The 10567-nt window shown below is 49.9% G+C and overlaps 1 protein-coding gene across 1 annotated transcript; it reads right to left on the reverse strand.

Moving 5' to 3' along the window:
• Positions 1 to 7520: 7520 nt before the first annotated feature.
• tbxta (T-box transcription factor Ta) lies at positions 7521 to 10566 on the reverse strand. Its single transcript, XM_056582152.1, has 8 exons — positions 10379 to 10566; positions 9759 to 10023; positions 9253 to 9387; positions 9001 to 9062; positions 8834 to 8895; positions 8446 to 8619; positions 8054 to 8177; positions 7521 to 7779 (listed from the first exon to the last, which is right to left on the reverse strand). Exons 1-8 carry the CDS (start codon positions 10564 to 10566, stop codon positions 7521 to 7523), a joined length of 1269 nt encoding a protein of 422 aa, XP_056438127.1.
• Position 10567: the final 1 nt, after the last annotated feature.

The raw sequence follows: 10567 nt of genomic DNA on the forward strand, positions 1-10567 counted from the left end.
ATGCATTATGTCACTTTATTTATTATAGGACAGTTGAAAAGTCCAAAACGGTCACATCGCTGTCCCTCTAAAAACAAATTGTGAACCATGCAAGGCTTTAGCACCTCTCATAAGATCTCGATTCGCTGGCTGACAGGGTGACTGTGAGACGTTGTAATGGTTCTGTATGAGGGCAAACCGTCCCATGTTTCCGAGGTCCCGCAGTGATTCCAGAAGGGAATGCGTTGGTAATAATAGATTAGCTAAGCAGGGCCAGGTTCATCGTTGCTCCATGACCATGAGGCTATATATCCACCCATAGGCCCCAGTCAGAGGGGACGGTGGGGTGAGTTTGAGGGGAGGGCACTGCGGACCGCAGCACAGATGTGGACGAGGGACGAGGGGCGAGGGAGGCCGACGGCAGAGTCTGCTCAGCTGAGAGCAATGTCTCACCCAGGTACCAGAATTTCTTCATTAACGAAGGCACACAAGACATCAGAGGGCCGAGGGGTGGGCGGGTGGGGTCTGGGGGGGGCGGGGGTGGTGTGCTAAGTTGGGGCGGGGTGAAATGGGATGGGATGGGGAGCAGGGGTGGGGGGGGGGGGGGGCAAACATACACTCCTCTGCCCCCCTTCCCCTCCCCCTCCTCCTCCACCACCACCACCACCTCCCCCTCCTCCTCCTCCACCACCACCACCTCCCCCTCCTCCTCCACCACCACCACCACCTCCCCCTCCTCCTCCTCCACCACCACCTCCCCCTCCTCCTCCACCACCACCACCACCTCCCCCTCCTCCTCCTCCACCACCACCACCACCTCCCCCTCCTCCTCCACCACCACCACCACCACCTCCCCCTCCACCACCACCACCACCTCCCCCTCCTCCACCACCACCACCACCTCCTCCTCCTACTCCAGTGAGCTGACTCGCCATTCCGAGCCTGGCAACCTGGGTTTTGTTTTTCTGTTTTTCGGCCGCCCTGCGTACATGCCATAAATCAACCACGATGCCGTGCACTGTGAGTCATCGTCATAACTCTGGTGTTCCGAGAGGCCGTTTCTATAAAACATAAAATGTTGTTTTCCAGTGAGGGAATATGGATCCATTGTGCAAATGGCCACCTTTGTCTTACTGTTGTGTAACCTCATGTATGTATCCTCAACCATCCGGCCCATTTGGACTTCACCCAATAAAATATACCATGGATAAAGAGCTCATATCATTGGCTTCTTGGACGTAAATCCTTTAGTCAATTTCCCGGTAATAGCAGCATAGAGGGGACACGGTTACTCATTGTTTGTCATCAAGTATGAAGGATTTCTATATGACTAAGTTGGTTACCATGCTATTTAAACATCATGATACACAAAACAATCATTGATCTATTACATTTATCACCAGATAAACCATGTGTGCACTGCTTACACTCTCAGTGTAAATAGCGTCACCTAGAACTGGTAATTACCATCTCTTATCTTCTTTGTCTTTGACTCTTGTAAATACGCGTATACCCTTATTATTTATTCCTTTTGAATGGATGTTCATAATTTTCCACCCATCCACCTTGTCATGAGTAAACACGGGGAATGCCTACGATTAGATTATGATTATTATTCTTCCACTATCTCCCATCCTGATCTGCGTACAGCCACAGAACAACACTGATGTGTGTAAGGACTGCACCACTACAACAAAGCACCATGACCAGCAGAGCTCAGAGGGTCTTCTGCTGCAGCAGGTGTCCCCCCTATAGTCAGGCACTTCAACATCTGCAAACCCCCCCCCCCCTTTCCCCTTGAGGAGCCCACCCTCCACACCTTGGTGATGCACACACTCTTTAAAGCGTATTTGATGCACACACATAAACACATGCGCACACACACACTCACACACTTCTAGAGGAGGAGATACTGTGTGTGAATGTGTGTGTGTGCGTCTGTGCGTGTGCGTGTGCATGTGTGTGTGTGTGTGTGTGTGTGGAAGGGGGGGGGGCGGTGCACTAAACCAATTTCCAGCTGTCAATTAATGAAGATCAACAGTGGCTGCAGGTCCAGGCGTACAGAGGGGCTCAGGTCCCCTGGGGAGACTAAGGGCCCAGTTTGACACACACACACACACACACACACACACACACACACACACACACACACACACACACACACACACACACACACACACACACACACACACACACACACACACACACACACACACACACTGTGTCCACTGGCCTCCAATAAAATAACAAGAGAGGAAGAGAGGGATCTGTTTACCGCACTAGACTGAGTAAAGTATGAGCAAACATCCTCCACCACCACCACCACCACCACCACCATGTCTAAACTGTGCCTGTAAACCTACAGGCACAATCCCCGCCCTCATCCACACCCTGCTGCTTGGATGCGCACATGTGCACGCACGAACACACAAAGACACACACACACACACACACACACACATAGACACAGGAAGGGACCCCACACAGACACCACTCTTCAACACAACAGGGACAGTGCTTGAGCGTTCTAGCCTCAGCCCAATGTGTTTCTTTGTGATTGTGACGTCAGACAGGCAGCGAATGCACACTAGTAGATCAAGTGACCTTATGGACCAAAAGGCCCCAGGGGACATTGGCACCGATTGGCCTCGGCTACTGGCAGTCCAGTAGAAGCCAGTCGCTGCCGGCTTTCCCCGAGGCGTTGACTCCCCCACAACCACCCATCAGGGACGGGCAGCCAGTACTGCAGCAGCAGCAGTAAAGTCGAGGCATTCAAAGGGGCCACATTTTCTTGTGTTTGTATGTGTGCTTGTGTTTAAAGAGAGAGCATGGGTGTTTGTGTGCGTGTAAGTGTGTGCTTGCGCTTAAAGTGAGTGTGTGCCAGTGTGTGTGTGGCTGTGTGTGTGTGTGTTTGTGTGTGTATGTGTGTGTAGGTATGCTTGTTTGTGCATCCATGCCTGCATGTGTGTGTGTGTGTGTGTGCCCATGTGTGTGTGTATGTGTTAGTGTTTATGTGCTTGTGTGTTTGTGTGTGCGCAAGCGTGCCTGTGTGTGCGAGCGTGCCTTTGTGTGTATGCTTGACTGTGTGTGTCTGTGTCTGGGTCTGTTTGTGTGTGTGTGTGTGTGTATGTGCATGTGTACCTGTGCCTGTGTACCTATGTATGAGTGTGTGTGTGTGTGTGTGTGTGTGTGTGTGTGTGTGTGTGTGTGTGTGTGTGTGTGTGTGTGTGTGTGTGTGTGTGTGTGTGTGTGTGTGTGTGTGTGTGTGTGCTGAGCGCGTGCACGTCGTCGGGAGCCCAGAGCGGCTGCTCTGACGGGGGCCCGTGTGCGTGTCACATTGCTCCCTGGTTACTGTTGGCCCGTGGCCCCCTGACCCCTCAGGGGCCTTCATTTGCACCTGGGTGCCAACCCCTCCATCACTGTCCCGGGACCGCCGCTCTGCGGACCTGTCACACAACTCACCTGTGACATCACCAGGGGCTCATTCATCTTGTCCATGAGTGGACCGCAGCGGTATTCGGCCCCTCACCGCCGCCCCGAACGCTATGCCCTCTCTAGTACTGTACTGTACCGGGCGGCTTAACCTCTAGTACTGTACTGTACCGGGCGGCTTAACCTCCCTAGTACTGTACTGTACCGGGCGGCTTAACCTCTCTAGTACTGTACTGTACCGGGCGGCTTAACCTCTCTAGTACTGTACTGTACCGGGCGGCTTAACCTCTAGTACTGTACTGTACCGGGCGGCTTAACCTCTCTAGTACTGTACTGTACCGGGCGGCTTAACCTCTCTAGTACTGTACTGTACCGGGCGGCTTAACCTCCCTAGTACTGTACTGTACCGGGCGGCTTAACCTCTCTAGTACTGTACTGTACCGGGCGGCCTAACCTCTCTAGTACTGTACTGTACCGGGCGGCTTAACCTCTCTAGTACTGTACCGGGCGGCTTAACCTCTCTAGTACTGTACTGTACTGACGTACGGGCGGCTTAACCTCTCTAGTACTGTACTGTACTGGGCGGCTTAACCTCTCTAGTACTGTACCGGGCGGCTTAACCTCTCTAGTACTGTACTGTACCGGGCGGCATAACCTCTAGTACTGTACTGTACCGGGCGGCTTAACCTCTAGTACTGTACTGTACGGGCGGCTTAACCTCTCTAGTACTGTATGTACGGGCGGCTTAACCTCTCTAGTACTGTACTGTACCGGGCGGCTTAACCCTCTCTAGTACTGTACTGTACCGGGCGGCTTAACCTCTAGTACTGTACTGTACCGGGCGGCATAACCTCTAGTACTGTACTGTACCGGGCGGCTTAACCTCCCTAGTACTGTACTGTACCGGGCGGCTTAACCTCTCTAGTACTGTACTGTACCGGGCGGCTTAACCTCCCTAGTACTGTACTGTACCGGGCGGCTAACCTCCTAGGTACTGTACTGTACCGGCGGCTTAACCTCCCTAGTACTGTACTGTACCGGGCGGCTTAACCTCTCTAGTACTGTACTGTACCGGGCGGCTTAACCTCTCTAGTACTGTACTGTATCCCTTAACCAACTCACCTATCTGTCCCCGATACTGTACCATTCACGTGTTATGTTCTGTGTACCCACAAAAGCAACAGACAGAGGAGTGGGTGGACGGACAAACGGACAGCCGGACAGAGGAACGGACCAATAGATGTACCGATAGAGACACATCGATAGATCTACATGAGTTTATTCCAGGTCGGGAGACTGCTGCTACCCCACTTACACTACAAGTTAGTGAGTAGAAATTCTGGTGTTAAAATAGGCAAAAGTAAAGCCAAGTCCTCCGGGCTCCGTGAGCGATGAGGCCCCCCTGCTGCGTGCTGTTATCACGGTTCACGTTGTTACGAAACCGTGGCCCAGCGGCGGCTCCCCCCCAAGGGGTTCACGGCCGGGGTCGATACACGGGGGCCCGGTCCCTGACGCGGCGCTGGTACTGCGGCGTTAGCCGTGTGTCACACCGCTACGCAGATTGTAACAAAGGGGTGTCAGCGATGGACAGCGTTTGGGGGGTTGGTGGTCGGGGGGACGGGGGGGGGGCGAGGCGGGGGGGGGCGGGGGGGCGCCCTCCAGAAGGTAGCGATGTTGCTAGTTCTGTTTTCGATGGCGTGTCAAAGGAGCGGGGATTCACTTAGCACAGGTGTGGCGACATTGTTGTTTGGAGAAAGCTCGTAGGCTAGGCCGGGGCCAAGAACGGATGGTGGACGTTTGGGGAAAACACCAGGGGGTGAAAAGTGAGACTAGCACCTTGGGACCAAAAACTGGGGGAGTTTGGAGGTGAAAAAAGTGGCCCCTTCCTCCTCTGCTACATTTGTAGACCTGTGGGTGTTTTTGTGTGTGTGTGTGTGTGTGTGTGTGTGTGTGTGTGTGTGTGTGTGTGTGTGTGTGTGTGTGTGTGTGTGTGTGTGTGTGTGTGTGTGTGTGTGTGTGTGTGTGTGTGTGTGTGTGTGTGTGTGTTTGATAGAGCGAGACAGAGAGAGACAGATGTATATGTGTCTGTGTGTGTGTGTGTGTGTGTGTGTGTGTGTGAGAGTGAGACAGAGAGTGTGTTTGAGTTTGTATATGTGTATTTCTTTTTTCCCTGTACATATTAGCCTATATGAAGCCTGTGATATTAATATATGATTAATACTTACATTAATTTGACTAAACAAAGCCAAATTATTACCATCATAAACAGTCTAGGCCTTCCCCAGCCGCACCAACAAAACTGACGATTGCCTATATTATTATTATTCAATAGCCTATATTGGCTATATATATATTGGCTATATAAACCTACAACCACCAATTATGTAGGTTTACATCTTTCAATGGGAATTACTATATGCAGCACCATTTTAGACACTGGAAGTTGTGAGGGTGTAGCGACTGCTGAGGAAATAAAGATGTACGTAGCGTTCAACTGCATGGAGCTGATCCACAGTCCAGACTCTTTTGGACTGGGTGGGGTCCCGACCTCATTTGTGTCAACCCCACAGTCCACTCTCAGACGCCCTACCTCAATGTTAGAAACCTCCTTTTAAACAGACTTCTGCACTTGGTTGCTTGGTTTTAAAGCACTTTGTTTCTAGGCCTCGTTGTGAATTTTATTTGAATGTTGAGATCAGAGCCCAGCTTGTTGAGAGGAAAATTCTCTGTACCTCAGAGGTCTGCTACATTTGACTCCCTCCCTTTATATAGTTGACTCGCCTCCTTTTTATGGTTCATAGAGGTATAGAGTTATAGTTCCTAGAGCTATACCCGGCGCCCTATATGGCTGGGTTATTTTTATGTTTCAAGTTAGTCACGCAGCACTCGTTGCTATCTTTATAGTAACACCAATTTATTTTTAGTTGGATTTTTCTCAGTCTCACACGTGAGTGAGGCTATATTGGTACATGAGAATATTGTAATGATATTGGGTTATAAAATACATGACATTGGTATGGACATGTTGCCTGTGGTTGTTACTGTGGTGTTCAAAGTTCTTCAAAGGAAAAACATTTGGCATGGGTGATATGGAAATCAGTTTGTCATGCACACAGAATAAGGGAGGAAAAAACATGTAGTTGGCAAAAACAAAGAAAATCTTTAATTTATTATTAAATGACATAAATAAACTTATCATGATTCAAAATACAAATAGATAGGTATGTACATGTGGATTTTTTTTTGTTTCTTTCAGGGGAGTCTTTTGCCACAACCCTTCGAGAATGCAAAGGCACTTAAAGTTTTGAGATCAGAGAAGGCACACATTTGACTGCGATCACAAAAAGGCAAAAATATATATTGAAAACAATGAAGACGTCCGTTAATGTATACTATATACACACATTTACATACTTTATATGTTAGCACAACCAAAATGACCTCTTAGATATTATTTTTACTACTGGGGGGGAAAAGCCTGTCGAAGATCTTGATTGGGCTTTGGTCAGAACTTGTAGACGTTCTTAAATAAACTTTTATTGTGAAGGACAGCGGCATCCTTCAGGATGAACTAGGATGGATTGTTTTGCACCACATGAGCAAAACTGTTTCCCAATCGCTGAGAGCAATTCAAATTATAAATAGTTAGCAAGAAACCCGCTGGGGTATCATACATTGCACCTTTAAAAAATTAAATGTATCGTTCTTTCAATTCTATTTTTCGAAGAGGGTGGGAGGGGGATCATATAGCATGTCTGAGGCATGACATCAATATAACTAAGTGTACGTTTAAGGGTTTTCAAATCCTTAAACGAAAAAAAGGCTTTTCAAGAAGCTCGGGAATGGAATATGAAGGGCCCGTTCAAACACAAGAGTCCAGGCTGCTAGTTCGTTTTTTTTTTGGACAATCTCTCGTCGTCTTTTTCTCGCTCATTGTATTGTTTGATGCTTTGGGTCGACAGTCCGTCTCCTGAAGAGACATCCAGGCATAGAGAGACAGGGGGGGATTGAGAGAGAGCGAGAGCAAGATAGAGAGAGAGAGAGAGAGAGAGAGAGAGAGAGAGAGAGAGAGAGAGAGAGAGAGAAAGAGAGAGCGAGAGCCTAGCTACTTAGTAGCTCTGCGCTACAGGGGCCCACGAAGCCGTCAGCCTGGCGATGGAGCTCTCGAACTGGGCCTCCCCCACCCCGACCTCCCCCAGGTTGGGGTCATACATGGAGGAGGGCGAGGAGACGGGCAGGGAGGAGGTCAGGCCCGTGTACGAGGATCCCCTCAGGAACTGGGAGGTCAGCCCCCCCGCGATGGACCCCGAGGCTGAGCCCGAGGGGGTCAGGGTGGTCCCGGCTACGGACCATAGGCTTGGGTACTGGCTGTGGGACGAAAACATGAATCCATCATCATCCCGTTCAATTGAGCTTCATCCAGTCATGATCATCAGCATTATTCTGGTTTAGTGGTTGCAGACGGCCACCTCCTGGTCGCATGTCTCTGAGTCCTCCCCGGCCTTTCCCACAATGCAATGCGCACGTACTGGTGACGCATTGCATTGTGGGGCGCCCGGCTATGCTAACCCAGGAGTCCACCTGATACAACACAGAGGTTCTTACTAGGGACGTATGGGCTGGGTTGGGTGTCGACGCTTACCTTCCGTTGGAGGTGGCGTTGGAGGTGTGGGACAGGGTGCCCATGCCCGTGGAGTTGGGGATCTGCAGTGACGACCAGCTGTCGTGGGCCGGCAACGAACCGGAGGTGTTGTCCATGTAGTTGTCTGATGGGGTCGAAAAAGAATCAATCCAAGGTCAGTTTATTGGTCGATTACATCCATCCATCCGTCGGCCATGCGGATCTCTTAGGATTGGGTCGCGGCCACAGAAATGTAGTCGACTTTTGGAGGCGCTTGCTTCTCTGAACATGTCCCACTGCTTTGACCGAATTCCCGGTCAAATCAAAAAGGGGGTGACGATAATCACGAGTCGTGTTTTATGAACACGATCCCGGAGCCCTTTCTGGAGCGGGGTCCCCGCGGCTGTACTCACTGGTGTTGGGGGTGCGGTGGGGGTAGTGGGTGGGGTACGGGGAGGTCCGGTGGTTCCTCAGGCTGGAGTAGCGCTCGCAGTAGGAGCCAGACGAGTGGGGCACCGTCCCGTTGAACTGGGTGGGGCTGCTGCTGGGGCAGATGGGGTTCTGACCCGGGAGGAACCACCCGCCGACTGAGGAGAAGAGACGGAGAGAGGTCAGATTCTGTGCTGGTGTTCAGGGTGGAGGAGTCGGGTGGAGGCCCTGGGGGGGGCTGTGTTGTTGGTGGTTGTAAGGACACTGGGAGATCGGTGCTTTGGCTTGTGAATGGTTGTGGTAGAGCTGTGTTGTTGTGAACAGTATGTTAAACAGAGTTATAGCAGTGGTGTCGAAGAGTATTGTACTCACGTTGAGAGTAGCCAGACTGCTGCTGGTCCGCACTGTGATCAGGAATGTCCTTATGGTCGCTCCTGAAAAAGATAAAAACACTTAAATATCTGCACACAGCTGAAGAGTGGAATAACATATGCAGCCGTGTGTTGTAAGCAATTTCAAGTTGGGGTTTTCTTTCGTACCTTTCTTTTGCATCCAAGAACGCTTTGGCAAACGGATTGTGCTTGATCTTCAGAGCAGTGATCTGTCGGGAACGGAAGATGGGATTTAGTTGTTAAAATCAAAGCCCTGCTGTTCAGCTCACCACTTGTATGTTTAACAACACAAATTTAACAACACAAACTAAAGACTGAACAACACAAAGCGAGTAAATCGATTAAAATACATTGAATGTCCCAGATGAGTATCAGTGTGTTGTTAGACTGAGAGCTCACCTCCTCGTTCTGGTAGGCGGTGACGGCGATGAACTGGGTCTCTGGGAAGGACTGGCTGCTGATCATCTTCTGGATGCCCCCCACCTTCACGATGTGGATCCGCGGCTCGTACTTATGCAACGAGTTCAACATGATCTGTTGGGTGGAGAGACAATAAGCATTGTTAATGATGTGAATCAAATCAATGTTTATTTTATTTTTTCATCATTACTATTTACAAAGTGTAAAGCCGTTATAACAATTGTTAACAATATAACAATTGTTTTCAGTATTTTTAGAGATGCGGTTGTCAGAAGCCTTTTAAAAAATATATCATGAACAGAGTTCTTCATAATAATCAATTACAAGATCAGTGATCAGTGGAGACATGACCCGAGCTATCATAAATACTTCTTAAAATTAACTATTTATTTTAATACAAATATTTCCCTTTAGCTCATTTTAGCCTACTTATTATACTACAGCCTAACATTCTCTGTTAACACAACAAGCACTGCGGGCCTCACCTGTCCGCCGCCGTTGAGTTTGTTGGACAGCTTGACTTTGCTGAAGGAGACGGGGGCCTTCATCCAGTGGGCCCCGAAGTTGGGGGAGTCGGGGTGGATGTACACGCAGCTTGGGCTCTGGGGCTCCGGCTTGCCCCCGGGGACCCACTCCCCGTTCACGTACTTCCAGCGGTTGTTGTCCGCCGCAACAAAGTCCAGCAGGACGGAGTACATGGCGTTGGGGTCCAGCCCGCTGACGTTGGCCCTCAGCACGGGAAACATCCTCCTTTGAAACGCAACAGCAAAACACAAACGTTTCGATTCGTTCACCCTTCAGCTTAAATTGTGGAAAATTTTGAATTTAATACCAAACAGGGATACATCCTTAAACCCTATGTGTTTTAGACCCTATTAAACCAGTACAATATATGTTCAAATTAAAAAACACCATTTCGATCTTTTCGACCTTCCCACCAACAAAACAAAATAATCCTTTGGATATAAACCAAATAACCCCAAACGAAAACAGTGCACCACGCGCGTAAAAGCGCTTCCCATCCCCAAAGTTAGAGGCCGTTTGTGTGTTTACAGTGCCGGCCCCCTCTTCACTCGAACCCAGGGCCTATCCGAGTCTTCCTTACCTTCCCGTCTTGGTGACGATCATCTCGTTGGTGAGCTCTTTGAACTTGGTCCACAGCTCGGCGTCCTCCAGGCTCAGCTTAATATCCCGCTCCGACGCGTCGCCCTTCTCGCTGCCCTTCTGGAACTCGCTCTCCACGGCGCTCAGGAGGTGGTCCAGCCGCTGGTCCGGGACGGAGGAGGTGGACATA

Source organism: Gadus chalcogrammus, chromosome 22, assembly GCF_026213295.1.
Source record: "Gadus chalcogrammus isolate NIFS_2021 chromosome 22, NIFS_Gcha_1.0, whole genome shotgun sequence".
Taxonomy (NCBI): Eukaryota; Metazoa; Chordata; class Actinopteri; order Gadiformes; family Gadidae; genus Gadus; species Gadus chalcogrammus.